General features: G+C 40.0%; 1 protein-coding gene across 1 annotated transcript in view; it reads left to right on the top strand.

The window, feature by feature from the left end:
• PPP2R5E (protein phosphatase 2 regulatory subunit B'epsilon) overlaps positions 1-22,405 on the top strand; it is a gene marked incomplete at its 5' end in the record, with an annotated part of 147,761 nt that overhangs the window by 72,176 nt on the left and 53,180 nt on the right. The window contains 1 exon segment of the mRNA NM_001244062.1: positions 8,614-8,810. Coding sequence (NP_001230991.1) covers positions 8,614-8,810 — 197 coding nt within the window.

Genomic DNA, 22,405 nt, shown 5'->3' on the forward strand with positions numbered 1-22,405 from the left:
TAATTTTATTTCCAGAGGAATAAAATTCTAACTTACAGGTGGAAATATGGGGAAATAGGTTCAGTATGTAGAATATACTGACTCAACCTGCATTTATTATGTACCTACCATATTCTAGAAACTTCTTTTAGGGGCTGGGTATTAAAAGAGGAACAAGACACATGATTCATTGTCTTTTAAACAGAATGTGTCCATGTAATATAACAAGTCTTTGAGGAGTATGTGTAAAGTTTTATGGGGATTTTTATATTACAGGATTTCTTAAGGCCTTCATAGCTGCTATAAAGTGAGTTATTGCTACACTGTTGAGGTGTGTGTGCTTATCTTCTGAGCTTCTACGGTCATCTGAATACAATTGAAATTAGTACTGTCATTACAGCTAGAACTCTGTTATCTGAGCTGCTGGAGTAATATGGGAACAAAGAAGTGATGTGCCCAGAGATTCCCAAGTACAGACCAGTGGAGAAGTTGTTATTGGTCCTGGGCAAAGTGAAAAATAAGTAGAAGGAACAGAAGATTGAGAGAGAATTTATGATTCTGTGTGTATGTGCTTGAATGTGTACAGGTGCACGTGTGTGCTTGAATGTATACAGGTGAACATGTGTGAACACCTGTATACGTTCACATGTGTGTGCTCGCCTGTGTAGAGGCGCACATGTGTATACATGTGTGTATGTGCTTGCATGTGTGTGCTTGAATGGGTACAGGCCTGCACCTGAACGTACATGTGTGTATGTGCTCACTTGTGCTTATATTTGTGTGTAAATGCTTGCATGTGTACAGGCACATATGTGCTATACATGTGTGTATGTGCTCGCATGTATGTACATATGTGTATAGGATTGCCACCCTCTTCTTTAAGGAAGGATGAGTTTATTCTGAGTTTCCCCTTTCTGTTCTTTTATCATCCTTAAGTTCCTTTCCTTTTATGAAATACAGTGGAAATAAATGGTGGCTAGTTATTATTTTAATTTCCTGAAATTAAAAAATTATCAGCTTGCTCTTTTTACTAATTTTACCGGTGAAATCATCATCAACTGACAGAAGTTTGTTTATACACCTTTTTTTTTTTGGCTTTTTAGGGCTGTACCTGTGGCATATGGAAGTTCCCAGGCTAGGGGTCGAATTGGAGGTACAATTGCTGGCCTACACCACAGCTTTAGCAATGTGGGATCTGAGCCAAGTCTGTGACCTACACCACAGCTCACGGCAACGCCAGGTCCTTAACGTACTGAGTAAGGCTAGGGATCGAACCCATGTCCTCATGGATACTAGTTGGGTTTGTTACCGCTAAGCCATGATGGGAACTCCTGCAGTTGCATTCTTAATGCACTGCATCACAGCAGGAACTCTTGTTTGTTACTTTCAGATTACAACTTTTCTTAAACAAATAACCAGCCATGACAATTTATCCACTGCTCCAGTGGTGGTGGTGGCTGTTAGTTGCTGTTGTCACAATTATCATCATCATCATCATCATGGTTATTGTTATCGTGTGGGCATTGGAGTAAAATGACCTGGATGCGGACACTAGCTGCAGCCCTTAGGTAGTGGGTGCTGTTGAACAGGCAGGTGACTTAACTGTCTGAGCCCTATTTTTTTCATCTGAAAAACTTGCATGGTAATAGTGGTTGCTCATAAAATATTCTGAGGATTAAAGGGGATAATGTGTGTCAGGAGCTTAGTATAGTGCTTTGCACTAGTGAATATTCAGTATCATTGTCATCATTCTTTTTACATTGAAATATCAGTGCTGGTCTTTTCTGCCTTTGAGTTTATTGTTTAATTAATACACCTTGGTCTCATTCTTTTGGTATTGCTTTTTTTGGTGTAGCAGTTGTATGAGACATGTTTTGAACTTAAAAAAAAAAGCTATGCTAATAATCACCAAAATGTTTTTTTTTTTGTTGTTTGTTTTTTTTTTGTCTTTTTGCCATTTTTTGGGCCGCTCCTGCGGCATATGGAGGTTCCCAGGCTAGGGGTCGAATCGGAGCTGTGGCCTCTGGCCTACGCCAGAGCCACAGCAACTCGGGATCCGAGCCGCGTCTGCAACCTACACCACAGCTCATGGCAACGCCGGATCGTTAACCCACTGAGCAAGGGCAGGGACCGAACCCACAACCTCATGGTTCCTAGTTGGATTCGCTAACCACTGAGCCATGACGGGAACTCTGGCAAAATGTTTTTTGATATTCCTAACAGATTGTGAAAATTTCTAAATGCAACTAACTCTACATTCACTTATTTATGGCCAAGGCCAAGAAGGAGCACTTTCACTTGTGTCAGGGACCTTTCTTTGCTTGAAAACCAAGTTTTCACTGTTAGCTTTAAATAAACTGACAGAGAAAGAATTTCAAGGGTGAGGAATCTCGATACTGTTTTTCGCATGGTTGTACCAGTTTAGATTCCCACTAACAGTCTAATAGGGTTCCCTTTTCTCTACACCCTCTCCAGCATTTATTGTTTGTAGACTTTTTGATGATGGCCATTCTGGTTTGTGTAAGGTGGCACTTCATAGTGATTTTGATTTGCATTTTTCTAATAATGAGTGATGTTGAATATCTTTTCATGTGTTTTTTGGCCATCCTTATGTCTTCTTTGGAGAATTGTCTGTTTAGATCTTCTGCGCATTTTTTGATGGGGTTGTTTTTTTTTTTTTTTTTTTGGTGTTGAGCTGCAGAAGGTATTTATAAATTGTGGAGATTAATCCCTTGTGAGTCACTTCATTTGCAAATATTTTCTCCCATTCTGTGGGTTGTCTTTTCATTTTATTTAGGGTTTCCTTTGCTGTGCAAACACTTTTGAGCTTAATTAGGTCCCAGTTATTTATTTTTGTTTTCATAGTCATTACTCTAGGAGGTAGATCTGAGAAGATATTGCTGTGGTTTATGTTTGGCCTATTTTCCTCTAAGAGTTTTATAGTATCTGATCTTACATTTAGGTGTTTAATCCATTTTGACTTTATTTTTGTGTATGGTGTTAGGAAGTGTTCTGATTTCATTCTTTTACATGTGGCTGTCCAGTTTTCCCAGCACCACTTATTTTGATGGGACTGTTTTTTCTCCCTTGTATATTCTTGCCTCCTTTAGATGAGTTGACCTTAGGTGTGTGGGTTGAATTCTGGGCTTTCTTTCCTGTTCCACTGATCTATATTTCTGTGTTTGTGCCAGTACTATATGGTTTTGATGACTGTAGCTTTGTATATAGTCTGAAGTTAGGGAGCCTTATTCCTCCAGCTCCATTTTTCTTTCTCAGGATGGCTTTGGCTATTTTGGTTTTTTTTTTTTTGTGCTTCCAAACAAACTTTTTAATAATTACCATTTGATCTAGCAATCCCACTTCTGGGCATCTATCTATTCAGAGAAAACCGTGACTCAGAAAGATACTTGTACTCCAGTGTTCATTGCAGCACTATACACAATAGCCAAGACATAGAAATAACCTAAATGTCCATTGACAGAGGAATGGATAAGGAAGATGTGGTACATTTACACAATAGAATATTACTCAGCCATTAAAAGGAAAGAAGTAATGGAATTTGCAGCAACATGAACGGACCTAGAAATTATCATGCTACGTGAACTTAGATAGTGAGACACCAACATCAATATGCTATCACTTACATGTGGAATCTAAAAAAGGACACAATGAACTTCTTTGCAGAACAGATACTGACTCACACACTTTGAAAACCTTAGGGTTTCCAAATGAGCCAGGTTGGGGGTTGGGGAGATGTGCTGGGAGTTAAGGATGGAAATGCTATAAAATTGGGTTGTGATGGTTGTTGTACAACTTTAAATGTAATAAAATTCATTGAGTAATTAAAAAAAAAGAATTTGAAAGATGAAGGAGAGGAGAGAAGGAATTTAAAGTTATTACTTTAAAAACAGTGGTTTTTTTCAGCTGTGGTCACACATTGAAATCACTGAGACACTTGTATAAAATACACCACCATCAAAGGTTTTTTGAATCCCTCCTTTGAATATGGTAACAGAGTAATTGGAATGGTCAGGTATTTAATACTTATGTTAGCTACCACAGTTTTTTTTTTAAACACCAGTTTTCCTTCTTCCGTTTATATTGGGGATAATGAATAATGACATGGGCCTTCTTTATTTACTTGGTTGGTATATTTGCAAGTATTGAATTTAACATTCTGATTTTCAACAATTTCATTTCACCGAAGTCCCAGAGCACCAAACCCAAAGGACAGTGGCCTCATATTTTATTTCTTCTTCTTTTGCTACTTTCTGCTTTCAAAGTCCTGACTGAATCAGGCCCTAAGGGAAGATGGGCTGATACTGGATCCATGATTCTGTGCCCCAAACTTTCGATGGGATGGGATAGTAGAAATTGTTGACTAGAGAGGAACGAGGTTCTGCCAATTATGAACAAACTAATAAACAGCCTTGAAATCATAATGAGGGTGAGATGTGTGTCTGTAGGGGAGTGTGTATGTGTAACTAAATGTATTTAACAATGTATTTGACACCTGTTGACTATTCTTTAGACACAAGGAGAAACTTTGTCTCTTAATCTGAACTTGCATCCTCCCTCTCTTGAATTCTGTGCAGTTTCTCCATTGCTTGTTGCACCTGTAAGTTTTAGTATGATTTGGGGATGAACACCTTAGCGGGGGGCCATAGTCATCCCCAGTTTATTGGTGAACAGTGAGAGGAGCATGTGGGAGATGGTAAAAGAAAAGATGTGTGAGAAAATGACTCACACTTAAAAGCGAAGGACAGTATAGTGAGAAATACTATCTCCAGGAGGATCAACCAGCTGGTCACTGCATCGTTTTTTTGGGTGAGAAACATATTCTGGAGATGTCTTAATTCTAAGAGTTGTTCCAGAGCAATGGAATCTGACCATATGGAATCTTATCAAGCGATGCTAATGAGATCAGTTATTCTCCGCTTTAAACAAACACTGATGTTGGATGGATGGGTTTTTTTGTTAATGACCTTCATGGTCTTATATAAGCACTGACTGATTCCTCATTATTTATGGCTGTGATTCTGTGGGATCCCTCCCCCGGGGGTAGAGACAGCCTGTGCAGGACAGAGGTTTCCATTGGAAGAGACATGACACAACCATCTGCTGCCTGGTTTGCTTTGCGATTCTGTGATGACCTTAATTTTTCTAGTTTATGTTTATTTTGAAATGTCTATTATTTGCCTTTATTTTTTTCCTTCAATCTAAGTTACTAAATGTTTAGATTTTCAAGTGGCTTGGATTTGGGAGGTGGGTAGCTTTCAATTTTTAAAATCTGGTGTTATTGCATGTGGGCACACTGTACTGCTTGTCTGATTTCTTCTTTTTGTCATTTATGAGATTTTCTTTATGGCCTCTGGTACCTGAAAGAGAATATTGGTATCTGCTTCTGGAACTGGTTCCATAGACATTTAACTTCAGTCACTGGAACCTTCTTCACTACACAGAGAGTGTTCTTCTCTGATACTGGCCCATCCTACCTTTAAATATTCTACCCTTTCACATCCTACTTGACTAAGGAGCTGAGGGCAGGGAAGGTAGGGGCAGAACAGCTCTGTGGGGCTGTCTGAGGCCAGATGTTACAGGAAGAGCCCTGTGCTTGGTCCATTGCTAGTTAGAGCATCCTTAAGCACCATTGAAAACACAGTTTTTAAAAGCAGTTGCTCTATGGAATTGGCTCTTTGAGGATACCTGTCCATTTTTTTTTCTTTTGATCGGTCTTGTTTGCTTAAGTTCTTTAATTGAGGGTGTGGAAGTTGTCTTAGAGGAATGTAGTCCATGACAGAAAAAGCATAGTTTGTTGCTGTATGTGTTAATCTTCAGGCAGTGGGCAATAGGGGCTCAGGGTGATGCTGATGAGTGAGGGCGTGATGAAATTTTTTTTGGTTGATTTCTTTCTATGCTCTTCATCTTTTCTCTTCGCACATACAGGTATTGGGGAATATGGGTTTTCTCTTGTATTGCACTGAGTTAGATGGTTGCACAGTGGTGAAGAGTTCAGGCCCTGGAGCTGGATTGCGAGTTTAAATTCTGTCTCCACTGCTGATTAGCTCTGAGACTCCACCAAGTCACCAGATCTTCCTATGTCTTTTTTTTCTCACCTGTTAAATTGGAAATAGTACTTACTGCATAGGGTTGTTGTCAAGACTAAAAAGTTACAAAATATGTAAAGTTCTTAGGATAGTACCCAAAAAAAGTGTACCCAGAAGTGCTCAATAAATTAGCTATTATCATTATTCTATTGGGCAGGTGGATGTCCTGCTTCTCATTTGTGTATGACAGTTACATCAGTTGGGATAAATAAAGAATAAATTTCAACTTTCTAACATTAAAAAAAGGACTAAATATTAACTGCCTGAATTTTTAAAAAATAGCCAATGTGAATCTCTTGAGTGTTATTGCACCAACCACAGAGATTAAACATTGTTGTCACTGTTTAAATGATGGTTTGCTTTTTGGAGGAAAAGCTATCATTAGTAGATGCTTTTATAAATTGTATGTGCAGAGTTAAGGAGTTCTCCATGTACCTGGTCTGGTTTTTAAGCTTTGTTAAAGTTACTTTATCAAAAATAGGATTAATTAAAATTTGGCCTGAGGACTTTAATGTTACATTAATAAGCCTTTTGTTGTAACCTGTGCAGCTTCAAACTGCTTTTCAGCTTTGAGGTATAGGATCTGATTTAGATCTTGAATGGTTAGCCATGATGGTCTTGTACATGGAATAAGCTATTGGTTAAGGACATATAGTCATATATATGTTGATAAGCAGCCCTGTTTAGTTTTTGTTGGTTTATGTGGTTATTTAAACATATGAAGCAGATGGCAATTAAAGCTTGGTCTGTGTAAATTTAGTTCTTATAAAGCTGTATGTTTTGAAAGTGACTAAGTCTAGGGACAGAGAATAAGACATATCTCATGGCTTAAACCCCAAAATCTTTGACTCTAAGACATATTAGGCCTTTGGGGATTTATTCCTCCTTGGGTGGGAGGGGAAACTCATTGGTTGAAGAAAATTTCTAAATTTACAACTTGTTTTTGCTGAGAGTAGCAGCAGTGCTACCTACCTTCAAAAATATCGCTGCTTCTTGTTCCTTTATATCTGGTAGCGAAGTTCTGTACTTTCACCTGTCCTTTGCACTTCATCTAGGCTTACCCAAAGTCAATGTCAGTAGGCAGCATTTTGGGGGAATTATCCCTGAAGTCCTAGGTACTTTTTGGGTTGTGGGATGTGAAGAGGGGAAGGGGGATCTGGAGAGAAATTACGTGGATCCTATGACTAGGAAGCTAGCCCTCACCCCTTCTGCTGGGGCTGTAAGACAGGTGCTGTTAGCCATCTTACTTACCTCCAGGGAGCAGGTGGCCCAAGCTGTGAGGCCATTGTAAAGCATTTACTAGGAGGCTGGCAACTGAGGATGGTTGCATGTGACTGCCCAAACGTTGTTCACGTCTGTCTTGAGTAAGTAGTACAGAAGGAACGTGGGAGTGTGGTTAGAGGCCTGGGTGCTGTGCCCAGCTTCGTAACTCCTTCACTGTGGGACCTCAGTAATTACTCTCACTTTCTCTTAGAAAAATGGAGAGCAATAATGCAGTCTACTTGCTCACCTCAGAGAGTATTCGGAGGACTAATGAGTCATTCGCTTTGGATGAGGGTAGCAGAGGTTTTCTTGTCATAATTGTGTTGCCTTTCTAGAGAAGCTCCAGTTCGGTGGAATAAAATAGTGGGAAGAAGATAGGAGTGGAGTGAGCTATCTACAACCTGGATAGTGTCTTTCATGTCCAACCCTAGGTCAGATTTCCATTCTAGCTGGGGAATTTTAACCTATAATTTCTACATATTTTTTCAAAATGACACCAAACCAAATGTTTGCCCTGCTGTTAGTAGGAAAAGAACAGATGTTTATTCTGAGAGCATATTAATAAAAATGTTAGTAGTTTTCTCCCACCATAAAGGAAGAAGATGGTCAAAAGAGAGAGCATAGCTTTAAGTAGAGTTTGCTCTCACTGTCCCCTTACTAATGTGCTCTCTTTGAGAGAGTTGGCATTGCTTCATTTTGTTGATTTTTCAAGTTTCTTTGACAAAGAAACTTCATAGATATGAAACCAAACCAAAACAAAAAATATAAACACACACACACACAACAGTTGCGTTAAATACCAAGGGTGTCAGCATGAAATTAAAATGAATCAACTGACATTTCTTCTTTGAAATTTTTTACTAAGACTAATTTAAGCCAACAGTGAAAACTTCTGTCTCTACCTCATAATGGAAAGTTTGACCTTTTTCAGTGTTTTTGGCATAAGGGTGTTGACATTGGGATGTTTTTGGTTAAAATTTGCCTCAGTTCTCTAAAGGCTCTTGGGAATTTGGTCAGTCTTTGGTGGAATAGCAAATCCTGTCAATTGTGTTGGTACCATGCAGTTTCCAGGGACAAGGTCTCTGAAGTAGTGATGTGGTACCCTCTCCTGCCTGTGTGTGACGGTTAAAAAGAACGCTGTTGTCATGTGAATTCTGATTTTTTTTTTTTTTTTTGAGCTTGCTTTTGAAGTAAACTTTCACAGAGAATTCCTGTTACCTAGAAATTGATGACAGACTTACACCATTTCCTTTTTTTTTCTTAGACGTTCCATCCTCAGAGCAGCCTGAACTGTTCCTAAAGAAACTTCAGCAGTGCTGTGTCATTTTTGACTTCATGGACACGCTATCTGATCTTAAAATGAAAGAATACAAGCGCTCCACTCTTAATGAACTGGTGGACTACATTACAATAAGCAGAGGCTGTTTGACAGAGCAGACTTACCCTGAAGTAGTTAGAATGGTGAGTTTCTTTTTTTCGCCGCGGACACCGTAAGCACCTTCAGAGGGACTCACAGGTGTATTTATTGCAGCGTCAGGTCACTGGTGGTCAGTCACCTCCACAAATGAGAGCCAACCTTCTGAGAGCTAAGCTAAAGTAGTTGGCACAATACTAGAATTTGAAGACCATGGTTTCATAATAATGAAATGCAGAACTTTTCACCAACAACAGTATTGGAGGAATCAGTGACTTCAAAATATGGAGCCAAGATTGCCAGGATATTTGATATGGGAATTCTGGCATTGGGGAAAGAAAAGACACAGGAGAATCAACAAAAGTTTTAGATCTGTGTTTGAAAAATATTCAAGCTTGTTGGATGTCTTGACTTTTTTTTTTTCTTCTTATTCGTAGTGGTATATTAGAAATGGCTTTAAGCTGAATACAACTATGATGTGTAGAATCTAGATAAAGCCTCTCTTGGCTCTATAAACTAATTATTCTCTTTATACTCTTAAAATCAGGAGTAATGTCTTTCATTATTTTTGAACAGTGTCTTGTACTTTCTGTGTTCGTTAAAGAGTTATGAGAGGAAACATTACTAGCATAATACAAGTAATTATGTTCTTATTTTGTCAATAATTATATTAGTTTTTAAAGCTGAGCCAAAATATGGTTTTCTGTTAGGTTTCTGTGGGAGGGTTGCCTTCCTTGGCATCCTAGCAGGTCTTGGATCTGGAAAGCATGTTATTTGGAAGAGGTGGCCCTGGTCTCCTAACTCATGAAATTATGCTGAAGATATCCAAGGGGGTCGGTGCTTCATTGGGAAGCCCATTGCTGAAAATCAACTTAGCTTTTCTATTTAACTTTTATCACTTGTATTTAACAAATGCAGAAAACAGACCTCTCTGAGGGAGGAGATACGGTCAAAAAATGAATGGTTCAGATTTGGGAAGGGACCTGAATTGTCATGACCTGAGAAACTATGGCAGACATAAGAAGGTAACTGCAAAACAACATCCAGTGCATCCTTCAGATCCATATTGGAGTGTATATTGCATTTGTTAATTCACAGGAATGTAAAACAGTGTTTTGTACATTAACTGTTAACATTGTGGCTCTTGAGCATAGCCAGGGATCATTTCCCTCCCAGGGCACCTTGGCATTGTGTGGAGACAGTTTGGGGAGTCACAGCCGGGGGTGGGAGGAGGGTGCTACCAGCATCTATGGATGGAGGCCAGGAATACTGTTGGCCATCTTTCAGTGTACAGGACAACTCTACCACAAAGAATTACCTGACTTCAAAGGTCTGTTGAGAGGCCATGCTCTCAAGTTTGCTGCTCTCCAAAGTTTTCACCCTGATAGTTAGGATCTTCTCTAGTCCCCCTGCCTTCTGCAGAGCACAGGCTTTTGGTTTTAACCTACTTGTGTCCTCAGTCAGCAGAGGTATCCACCATTTATAACTTTTTTCTATATCTTTCCATGGATAGTCCATGAATATTGAAGCATATATGTATAAATATTGTTTTTTTGCAAACACACAAATGGTAGCATACTCTCTACACACTCTGTACCTTGCTCTGTACCTTAGCAATACATAATGTACATCAGTATATATAAAGCTGCCTCCTTCCTTTTTATAGCTTCATTTCATTGTGTTGATGTGCCATCATTAATTTAGCCACAGCCCCATGAATATCCCAGTACGTAACATCATTTGGCCTTGTGTGAGGACATCCGTGTGTTTATGGATTTGTTTTGTAATGGTCTGCCTTTCCCCCTGTTCCTGGACCCTCCTGTATTCCCTGCCCTTCTGCCTCTAATTCTGATTTTCCCCTTCCTTTAAGATCTTGCTTAAAAAGCCTACCACTGTTTCCTGAAAAGCCCAGAGTTTTCTCCTTCCTTCAGTTCCTCCACTTCTTGACAACCCATCCTTTTGGAATTTTTTCCTTTTCTGATATTTAATCCTTTCATACATTTGACTTTTCCATTTAGAAGTACTTTTAAGCAGGAACTGTTTCATGCACATCTCTGTGGCCTCTAGCATGCTTCCTAGTTCAGGCCCACCTGGAGATCGTTGAATGAATGAATAAATTCCCTCTTAAAATGTGGGCATTTCAGATTTCTCTTGTGGTGCAGCAGGTTAAGGATCTGGCATTGCCACTGTGGTGGCTCACGTTGTTGCAATGGCTCGGGCTTGATGCTTGGCTCAAGAACTTCCATGTGCTGTGGATGTGGCCAAAATAATGGGTATTTCAGGCTCTCAGTTTACGATGAAGATAATTGGATGTCATTGGATTATATTTAGTTTTAAAACCCAATATTTGGCCTAATCCCAAAATTCTTTTATTCCTGTGAACCAGCTTGGTCCTAAAACTGCTTCAGTCTCACAAAGGAGAGAGACCATTTCTCTTACCATCTGCCCCTCCCCCCCAGCCCCTCTACGCCCATCAAATTTTTTTTTTAAAAGAAGACTCCTATCATTTGTGTGTGAGTACGTGTTTTAAAATGTACTTGAGCCCTATTTTAGGAAGTATTGAATCTGTGTTGTGCATGCTATTCTACGGCATTAGATATTTGACTTTCTAGATGAGAGTGTAACATTCTCAGAGGTATAATTTATTTTTTACATCTTGTGAAATTGCTAACTGCTAACTTTACACCATTCTTAGTCTGGCGTGTGCACAGAAAGAAGTAGTATGGTAGAATAGGAAGAGAAAGGGCTTTGGAACCACACACGCTTGTGCTCAAATGCCAGCTCTGGCCACACATATCCCCTTGGGCAATGCCCTCCTTCTATGGGCCCAGTTTTCAGGAGATGCTAAAACAAGTATGTAGGATTGGGGGAAGGGTGGCCACAGTCCCTCCCACCTTGCTACACAGGTAGTCTACCTGTGCTTTGTTTTTCAGTACCTCAAATACACACACTACCTAATGAACACAGATTTACTCTCTAATAGGGACTGGAGCCAAGTCCCTACTTGCCCTCCACTCCCTTCTGTTTTTACAGAAGGGAGCCCCTATGAGTCCCTGATGTACAGCAATCGTGGTGCTATACATATCGTACCTACCTTGGGGTATTTTGTGAGGATTGGCCACGATGTATGTAAAGTTCTTAGAACATTCTCTAACACATGGCAAGCATTTAACTAGTAATGTCATTTTTAGGTTTTGATGATTTCATTATTAGATATTTGACTTTATAATCATTGGAAGAACTCAAAGAGTTCCTGTTTGTGTACTGAAAATGCTCTGTTGGCTGGCAGCGTTATTTTGCGATGCCTCAGTGGACCTCAGGCCCTTTCATTCCAGTGCTGCCTGTTGGAGAGTTACTGTCCTCACCTATTTCTCTTATTACTGTGAAATGAAACTGCTTCACTGGGGTTGGTGAGAGAAATGCTAGTGCTTTTAGTGAAATGTCCATGAAGCAATAGCCAGGTTTTACAAACCAGAGAGAGCGATGACTTGAGGTGGTATGTCGTGATGTCAGCATTATCACCAAAGACTGATGGGACTGTCCTTTGAGAGTTGTTATTCTTGTTAGAGTAAGAAAAGAGTGGCAGATGAAAGTCATCTGTGAGCTGTGGAGAAACCATTTCTAGCATTTAAATGAAGTTTGGATACCACCTACAGATTGTTACAATTAAGAAAGAAAAATAACTCTTTATGTATAAACAAAGTAAAACAAAACAATATAGCGCTTACCTCACCTGCAGAAGGAATGCATGGGGTAGTGGAAAGATCCCCGCATAGAGAAAGTTGAAGCCACTGTCCTCATTTCTCATCTTCCGCTTAACTCATGGTGAGCCTTGGGTTAGCCAGTTGCTAAGTCCCGTTTCTCCTCATGCATGTGGAGGGAGTTGGTGGTCATCTCTCACAAACTTGACCAATTCAGTGGTTGACACAGTTAAAGAAATTTAGAATGGCAGAAGTTCCCGTCGTGGCTCAGTGGTTAACGAATCCGACTAGGAACCATGAGGTTGTGGGTTCGATCCCTGTCCTTGCTCAGTGGGTTAAGAATGCGGCGTTGCCGTGAGCTGTGGTGTAGGTCGCAGATGGGGCTCAGATCTCACGTTGCTGTGGCTCTGGCGTAGGCTGGCGGTTACAGCTCTGATTAGACCCCTGGACTAGGAACCTCCATATGCCGTGGGAATGGCAAAAAGACAAAAAAAAAAAAAAAAAAAAAAAAAAAAATTTAGAATGGGTTCTGTCATTCTTAAAGTTTACAACATTGTTCATAGTAGTTCCCTCTATTTTGTAAGTGATTTCTTCTATGTGTTTCTTTCTCATGGGGTCATATCTGATGGAAAAAGGGAGAACCAGGACTGTTAGTTCCTCAGGTGTTGGCACATTTTGCCTTGTATCATCTCAAGTGGCCTTGAGGCAGTATTTTTACCACATTATGCTCATGTTTTTCTGGTTCTGTTGCTATGCATCTACTTGAAAGATTTCGTAAGAGTTTCTGGCTCTCCAAGTAATCTTGGGTTAATTTTTTTCTTTTTAACTCAACTCAAACTCTGTATTTTATTCTTTTAATTTTTATGGCTGCACCTGTGGAATATGGAAGTTCCCAAGCCAGAGTTAGAATCCGAGCCACAGTTGTGACCTATGCTGTAGCTGCAACAATTCCACATCTTTAACCCACTGTGCTGGGTGGGGGGCAGCAAACTCTCTCCTTGACGGTGACCTGAGCCACTGTAGTCAGATCCTTAATCCAATGTGCCACAGTGGAACTCCAGTATTTTATACCCTATATTCACACATATTCTTTTTCAGAAAACATCTCTTTGGGGGATAATTCAAATGTGAGATGAAATCTTGTGTGTGAAGACATCATTTTAATTAATTACAGGTAATGTTTACTGAGTGATTTAGAGCCACACCTTTACATTTTGATGATTTTAAAAAGACAGGGTCCTGCTCTGTCAAAAAACTCACAGTCAGTTAGAGAGAACACTTATGTGAACAATAAGATAATGTCATATGTGCATTTGTAGAAGGCAAGGAAGAAGGAGAGAGGAGGGGAAGTAATCCGAGGATGATAGGGGTGGTCAAGGAAGGCTTTACAAAGTGAAGAAAGCCTAGACTATTAAAAGGTGACTACATGTTTTCCAGTAGCTGGAATAGTGTTGAAATCAAAGTGAGAATTACATGATGCAAAGGAATTCCCAAACCACATGATATATTCAGAGGAACACAGGTAGTGCTGTGTTGTTACAGCAGTAAGTGTGTGTGTGTCTGTGTGTGTGTCAAGGGGCAATAGGAGGAGGTGAGTGATGGCAGTCGAAGATGAAGATGTGGACCAAAAGATCCTGAAAGAAGCTCACAGACAGTGGATAACCATTGAAAAGTTGTAATCAGAGAGTGGCATAGTCAAGTTTGTATCATCGTGGCAGTGGGTCAGATAGGTTGGAGAGGGCTGAAGCTGACAGTAGAGAGGAATCGATTCCACACTGTTGTATTAGAGACACTTTAGACCAAGTACGGGGCTGAAGCAGAGAAGGTGAGCAAAGGACGGCATTTAAGACTCACTAGGAGGTATAATTGAACCCAGTTAGTGTTTGAGTTTATTTAGAGAGAGAGAGGGGAAGGAATCTAGGATGGCTTGGAAACTAGGTAGCTCTTATGCTGCTGTTTGAGGAAAGTACAGCAGGAGGAGGAGCAGGTTTTGGGTGGAAGCTGAGTTGATGTTTTTTTTTTTTTTCCTGCCTCACCCTCAGCATATGGAGATTCTGGGCCAGGGTCTGAATCTCTACCACAGCAGTGACCCTAGCATTGCAGGAGTTCTGTGTTGATTTTTGATGTGTTATCTTTGAGGTTATAGGAGTCTTAGATGGGAAGGTTGGAGGTGGAAATTGATAATTATCAGCATGGGAGTAGAGCAGGGGGAAAAGGAGTAAAGACCAGTGACACCAGGGCATCATTGCGCTTCAGTGCAGTGGCTCAGGGGAGCTAGTGGGTTGTACATGAAATACGAGGAAGTTGAAATGATGGCTCTAGTGATTGCACGTACAGTGGTGAGATCTTGGGTGTGCTATCCTCATTAGAGTAAAATCCTTTTCTCTCCTGCACAAAGTTTATTTTGTTGCATTGGTCATTCGCTGTTATTATTTTCATATATTCTCTTTCTATCTTGGCTTTTCCTGGTTTCAAAGTCTGCCTCACTCCTACCTCATCTGTGGTTAAATCTGTATATGTCTTAAATTGTAGAATATATGATTTTCCAAAGCTAATGTAGTTTTATGATGAAATATGTTGAACAATTTTCTCTTCTCTTCTTTTGAAATCTTTCCTTGAGTTTTTTGTATTGTTTCTTGGCCACACATTCGCTTTATATTTTCCCACTCTCAAATTACACCCTGTCACTTGGTTATCTAAGCACTTTATCTTTTATACGTTTTGTGATTTAACTGGAAATCGCATTTCTGGTTGACCTCTTAATAGAATAATATGGTTTTGTAGAAAAATGCTAAGTCGCACTTAAAGGTCTCAGAGTCTGCCTACACACTCTTAGGAGTGCTTTGTTAACTTCACTGCATCCAGTAGGCTGAAGGATGGAGGATTTCTTTTCATAAAATAACAGCTGTCTAACAGTAGCCTTGAGGATGATAACTGCCAGGGAGAAGTATGGAATTTCCACTTTTCATCTTCCTGCTGTCTGATGACGAGTATAGCTAAGCATCCTGGCCAGAATCTGCCTTGGAGGTGGCCTTTCAGACTGAAAGGAGATCAGATCTGTAGGTGTGAACCTTTGGGGGTGGGGTCAGGGAAAAAGGGCTGCCTCCAAGCCTGGAAGTAGAAATAAAGTGAGTGACATCTGGGAAATACATTGAAGAAGTAAACTCTGGGGAAAATTTTAAGGATAGAATAGAGTAAGTCTAAAAGATAGGACCTAAGAACTGAATTCGAAGGTGAAGAACTCCTTGGTGCTTTGAGTAGAATTTAAGGTTATGATGATGATTACCTAAAGGTATTTTTATAATGAGCTCAGGAAGAATTCACTGCTCAGTGTTATGAACAGATTGTTGCCATTTGTACTTTATCAGAGGTAGAGAAACTAGCAGCACTTGTCATTTCCGTAAACTATAGTAACTCTGTGCTACTTCAGTTAATGCTTATTTAACAGTATTTGTTTAGCATCTTTGGGTGTCTATAGATTGGTTTTGTGGGGGTTAGAGGACCTCCTGATGTTGACTTCAAAATTTTGTGTTTTGCTTATTTTTGTGGGAGAGGATGTGTAGCTTTTGATTAAATTTTCAAAGACAGATAAGTTTTTGATTTTATGTGTGCAGTGCTCTGCTTGATGCTGCTCTCCTGGAAAATATAAGTTTGGAAAGGAGCAGGGTCTTCCCATTTATGGCCGTAACTAAAGATGAAAGATGAAGTTGTTAGAATCATTTCACCAATGAAACCATCTGGGCCTGGAGTTTTCTCCATGGGAAGGTTTCTGGAAGTGAATTCAGTTTCTTTCTTTTTTTAAAAATATATTTTATTAAAGTATAGTTGATTTACAATGTTGTGTTAATTTCTTTTGTACTGCAAAGTGATTCATTTATGCATATATATATGTGTATGTGTGTGTATATATATATGTATACATGCAATCTTTTCATATTCTTTTCTCTTATGGTTTATCACAGGCTATTGACTATAGTTCCCTGTGCTATACAGTAGGACCTTGTTGTTTATCAGTTCTATATGCTAACAATCCCAAACTTCCAAATCCTCCCCTCCCCACCACCTTAATTTTTAAAATACATATCTAACTATTCAGAGTTTTGGTTTATCTTGTGTCAGTTTTTGTAGGTTATTATAATGGTTGCATTATTTAGATTGTGGTTGGATAGTTACTCCTTAAAGGTTCCTAATAAAGGTCCATACTAATGAAAGGGGTCACCAGCACCTGTATACTTTCCATTGTTAGCATAATAATCTGCAACAACTACCATGTAAGTGAATTCAGTCTTCACAGCAGCCCTCTTGTTGTATATTATAAAATATCATATAATTATTGTGTTACATATTGTTATATATTATTATGTATCATTTTATAGGTGATGTAAAGGAAGTAGAGAGTGGTTAAGAAAGTTGCTGAAGGTGCTCACCTGGGTACCTGGCAGAACTGAGATTTGAACCCAGTCTGTCTGGTTACACAGACCATCGTCCTTCTTGCTGTGCCCATCACTCTCCAGGGATCAGTCTTTCTAAATGGGATGATGACTAAAATCTCTAGTTTTAAATTCTTGCCTCTGTACTGTGTTCTTTTCCTTCAGCTCCTCTGAATAGGTAATAAGGGCTTTGATGAGGCTTTCCTTTTGCTTGCTTATTATTTTACCAAATAATAGACTCTAGGGTTAAATGTTTGTTTTTGCTGAAGAAACGGCTTCCCTCCCCCACCACCTCACTATGTGTAATAACTACATTGCCTGTGTTGTTCTTGAATCAATGTTTTTTCCTGCCCTATCACACTCCCTCTTAGTAGGTTGGAGTATGTGGTGATTGAGGGTGAGGAGGAGCTCAGGAGGTAAGCGGTGTGGTTCACAACTCTCCTCTCTTCCACCCAGACTATGGTCGTATTGAGATGGTTGTACCCCCGAGTTCACGCTCACTGCCCCCCCCCGCGCCCCGCCTCTTTGCTCTCTGCCCCATCATTAGAGGCAGGTCATCTATGTCAGCAGCCAAGGGAGCCTTCAGTGGCTTTGTTAGCTTGGATTTGGAGCAAGGGCGTTAGATGATTAAATGCCCCTCCACTGCCCTGGTGGCCTCTAATCCTTGGAAGCATTTAAATTGGTACAGCCTGCTTTTCTGTTCTGTGGTTCTTCCCCAAGTCAGTGGTATAGACAGAATAACCTGGGCCATTTGCTGTGATCTTGGACCAGTCTTAATCCCCTAAGCTTGTTACCCACTATAACTTTATAAGGTTATTGATATTATTATCATTATTCATAGCACTACCTTTGCCACCTCTACTAGACTTAATTTTTTCTTTGGATGAATTAATCAGTTTTTCTGGTTACGGTGAAGTCTTGCTAACCTGAAAGCTTTTTTGTCTTTTTAAGGTGACTTTCCCTCTTTGACTGTTGGATTTTAAATATTAGTTCTTTCTGGGAAATTTTATTTTCAGGCCTTTTTTTTCGAGGGCCTTGTAAATCTTCAAGTGCCCATTTGTGTATTATTATATATACGTGTTTGTATGTATGTGTACTGCTCTTAGTTCACCTACATAAAATGTTTCCTGATATTTCTTGCTTATTAATATCCACACTGTATTAATAATTTACTACTTCTCTCCTGCAAACATTCTCTCTTAAAGAATCTGACAGGGAGTTTGTGTTTAGTTTTAATTTAAACAATCTAAGGAGCAGGTTTTTACTCAGGAAGCAAAGAGCTACTCATGATTGCCATTTGCTTCATTTACAAGCTGTAGTCCCTCTGGCTTAACTGCTTTACAGATTGTTCAGAATTTTCGATATACATAAAATGGCTTGACAGCTGTGACTTGTCTAGCACCGATCTATCCAGTTCTATCATTTCACTGTGAGAATAGTCTCCCTTTTCCCTCCTCCCCCATACCCCCAAGCTGACAGCAGAGTTTTGCAGGCTAAGGTACCGTTCTGCATTTATTCTTGGTTTCTCTTTTCTCCTTCCTTTTAATTTAACCTTGAAACTGAAAACAGGGTTAGTGGTGTAAGCAATAGTAATGGAAAAATCTGCTAAGAGAATGGATAATCAAATGATTGGGAAATATTGCCTGTGATATATATAAGTGGGTCTTAACTCTAGTGAAGCACTTGATGTTAGTTGTGTTCAGTCTTCTCTCTACTGCGGAGAGACAGAAATGAAAAAGAGGAATTTATTGATTGATTCTCTAAGGAGAATGCCAGTTACACCACAGTGGTGCATTATTAATAGGAAAAAATGGAGAAAATGAATGCTTTCCATGTGGAATTCTCAGAGACAGTAATTAATGCTTGAGGCAAGAATTTGGCAAAAAACTACGAGCAGGTCATTTCCAGGAGGTAGTTGGCTTCTGACCAGTATTAAAAGCCAAATTAGATCTGTAGATGAAAACAAGAAGCATGCTATCTAATGACTTCTGCAGAGGAAGTTGCCTCTGGAAATCGAGGATAAGATAAAGGACTTTAGAGTAAAAATGTAGTTTCAGTGAAGAACTGAGAAAGGTGGAGATGAGTCTGATGGTGGAGGAGGGAGAGCAGGAAAGTCCAGACCTAAGGCAGTACAGGGCTGATGGGAGGAGCAGTGCTAGGAGGCTGGCAGGTGAGACACATGGAAGAGAGGGTGTTTCTGAGTAAAACCGGAACTAGTTGTAACTATTTGGTAAGTTGGAGAGTGAGTTTATTTATTAATAAAGGTATTTTGGAGAGTATGATGGTTCCTGATCCTACAGAAATTTAGGTTGCAGACATAGAGTCAGGGCTGGACAAGTGGTGTTAGATGCTACATTGGCTGTTTTAAACTACTTTGGGGTTTCTCTTCCTGAAGAAGTTAGGGCTTTTATGAGAATAGGGTAGAACATGCTGGAATAATGGAGGCCTCTTCCTTTTGTGGGACTTTTGGCTCTTTCTCTTAGATGTTAGAAAAACTTGTTAAGCTGAGATGTATATAAGGTGCTAGAGAACTGATTTTTGTATTTGTGCTGCCATAGGGTACAAAGTGGAGAGTCTGTTATGCCCTATTCTGAAAAGTAGAAGTAGTTATATGAAGGGTAAAATAATTGGAAGGCAATGGTCTTTTAAAACACTTTTAAAATGGAAGCTAACAGGGTTTTGGTGGGCAGTTCCTGCCCCTAGAACCCTTTCTTGTTTCTTTCTGAGGAACTTGGACACATACTCCCCCAGCCCCCTGCAAGATGAGGCTGGCGGGGCTGGACTGTCTCACTCCTTTCATTGTGAAGCAGTAGTGTCTGGTAAGGAGTGAGGTCAACCTCTGGTCAGATGGAGGTCAGGTGTGTTGTTGTTTTCACTGCTCACCATCTAGCTCAGGGCTTTATTTTGCTAATGAAGGGTTACAGAGACAGAGACTTATAGACACAGTAAGGGACAGCGACAGTTTTGGCAGTTTCCCCTTTATTTTCAGTGATGTCATATAAACACACGTATTCAGTAGCCATCATGCTCAGTGCTACTACATCAGGAGCCTCAAGTGTTTTTTTAATTCAGAACTCAAGAGGTTTAGTTTTTTTAGCATTAGCTGATTTTGAACCGTAAAGCATTCAAAGCAGATGTTGGACTATATGCATTCTCAAAAAAAGCCCTGCATTATTGTTTCATCACCTTGTACACTTTGGTTCTTACTGAAATTGCTTAATTTACCAGTTTTAATACTTTTCTGGGATGTAGGACCTGCAGTCCTTGGGTAATGAAATGGAGCAAAAACCCTAGTATCACAGGGCCTGTGTGTGGGGCATGAGTGCTTGGCTGCAAGCGCAGCAGCATGGCGGCCTGCCCCATATTTATACACAGTAAGCACTGTGACTCTTGAAGTGTTGACTCCTCTATTTTTGGATTCCAAGATTTAGTATCAACAGTCTTCACTTTTGGATTCACTGCTGCATTTCCAGTTCTGGAGACAGTGCACTGTAGTTGTCTCTCTGTGTGAAATTTCCTTGTGATGGTTTGTGCGGGGATAATCGGCTCCAGAGAGAATTAATTGAACTTTCTTTCTTTCTTTCTTTTTTTTTTTTTTTTTTTTTTTGTCTTTTTGCCATTTCTTAGGCCACTCCCACGGCATATGGAAGTTCCCAGGCTAGGGGTCGAATCGGAGCTATAGCTACCGGCCTACGCCAGAGCCACAGCAACACGGGATCCAAGCCGTGTCTGCAACCCACACCACAGCTCACGGCAACTCTGGATCCTTAACCCACTGAGCAAGGCCAGGGATCGAACCCGCAACCTCATGGTTCCTAGTCGGATTCGTTAACCACTGGGCCACGATGGGAACTCCTAATTGAACTTTCCTGTCACCATTTCAGCAGGTAAAAGGTTGCCTTTTACTGTGAGCAAAGTTTAATCTTGAAATAGAAGCCTAAAGGGAGTGGGGGTTCATAGTTGGAATTTGTGGGCCCTCTGGGTCTAGATTACAGAGGTCCTGGTGGGTTCATTAGAGGAGGTTAAAGTTAATCTTTAGACAGCAAGCAGAGAGTGGCTAAGGTGTTTGAATAGGAGGTGAAATGTAAATGATGTTCTTATGTTTCTTTTATCTGCCCCACAAAAAAAGCTTTCTGCCAGGTCCTTTATGGAGATTTTAGGCTGGCAGATTTAACCCAGGATGGCCAAAGCCTAGGGTGGTTGTCCTCATCTTGTCAGCTGGTGATGCAGGAAGAAGAAACAAAGAATGTATAAAGGAGTTCCCCATCTTCTCTTCTTTTCCCTGTATCATCAAAGAAAGTTTGGAAACCATGGAGTTCCCGTTGTGGCGCAGTGGTTTAAAGAATCTGACTAGGAACCATGAGGTTGCTGGGTTTGATCCCTGGCCTTGCTCAATAGGTTAAGGATCCGGCATTGCCATGAGCTGTGGTGTAGGTCGCAGACACAGCTCAGATCTGGCGTTGCTGTTGCTGTGGCTGTGGTGTAGGCTGGCAGCTGTAGCTCCAATTAGACCCCCTAGCCTGGGAACCTCCATATGCTGTGGGTGTAGCCCTAGAAAAGACAAAAAGACAAAAAGACAAAAAAAAAAAAAGAAAGTTTGGAAACCAGAGGGAACAAATTATCTGTAGATTCATTATTTAAATGTGGTCATTGTCCACATTTTGGCCAGTTTTCTCCTAGTCAGTTTTTAAAATGAGGTTTTTCCCTTAAATTGAAAAAAAAAAGTAGATATTCATACATGGAATACAATTTTTTTTTTTAATTTTTAAAATTTTTTGCTCTTCAGGGCAACGTCTGTGGCATATGGAGGTTCCCAGGGTGGGGGTTGATTCGGAGCTGTAGCCACTGGCCTACACCACAGCCACAGCAGCATGAGATCTGAGCCGTGTCTGTAACCTACACCGCAACTCATGGAAATGCCAGATCCTTAATCTACTGAGCGAGGCCAGGGATTGAGCCCACACCTCATGGTTATTAGTCGGATTCATTTCTGCTGTGCCACAACAGGAACTCCTGCCTGGAACACAATTTAAGAACAGGTGTAAGGCAGTAAATGTTCAATGGATTTAACAATTCTATACATTCATGTAACTATAACTCCAGACCTAGAGCATTGCCACTACTTAAGAAAATTTCCTTGTGCCCCTTTCCTGTTTTCCCTTGTTAAATTTTTTCCTTCTGATCTTAATATATATTTAATTTTGGATTAAAAAATTTCTTTAGCATTATAATATAAACATAATTTCATGTAATTAAATGTCTTTTTAAAAAAAATCATTCCAATGTCTGCCTAATACTCCATTATGTAGATATACTATTGTTTACCTAACTATTTTCCTATTTTGGGGACCTTTAACTGTTCCTTAATTTCCACTCTTAAAAGTAACGTCACATGAACACCAGAGAGACATTGTGAATGAAAAAATAAAATGACTTGACAAGTTGTGTAAAGCAGATAACAGAGAGGAAGAGGTAGAGAAAATCTCAGTGGGTTAGCTAGAATGAGGAACG

This window comes from Sus scrofa, chromosome 1 (genome assembly GCF_054392235.1).
Source record: "Sus scrofa isolate SSC_HxYL_T2T_F1_AM1 chromosome 1, Sscrofa_HxYL_maternal_Yorkshire_Landrace_v2.0, whole genome shotgun sequence".
In the NCBI taxonomy this organism is placed as follows: Eukaryota; Metazoa; Chordata; class Mammalia; order Artiodactyla; family Suidae; genus Sus; species Sus scrofa.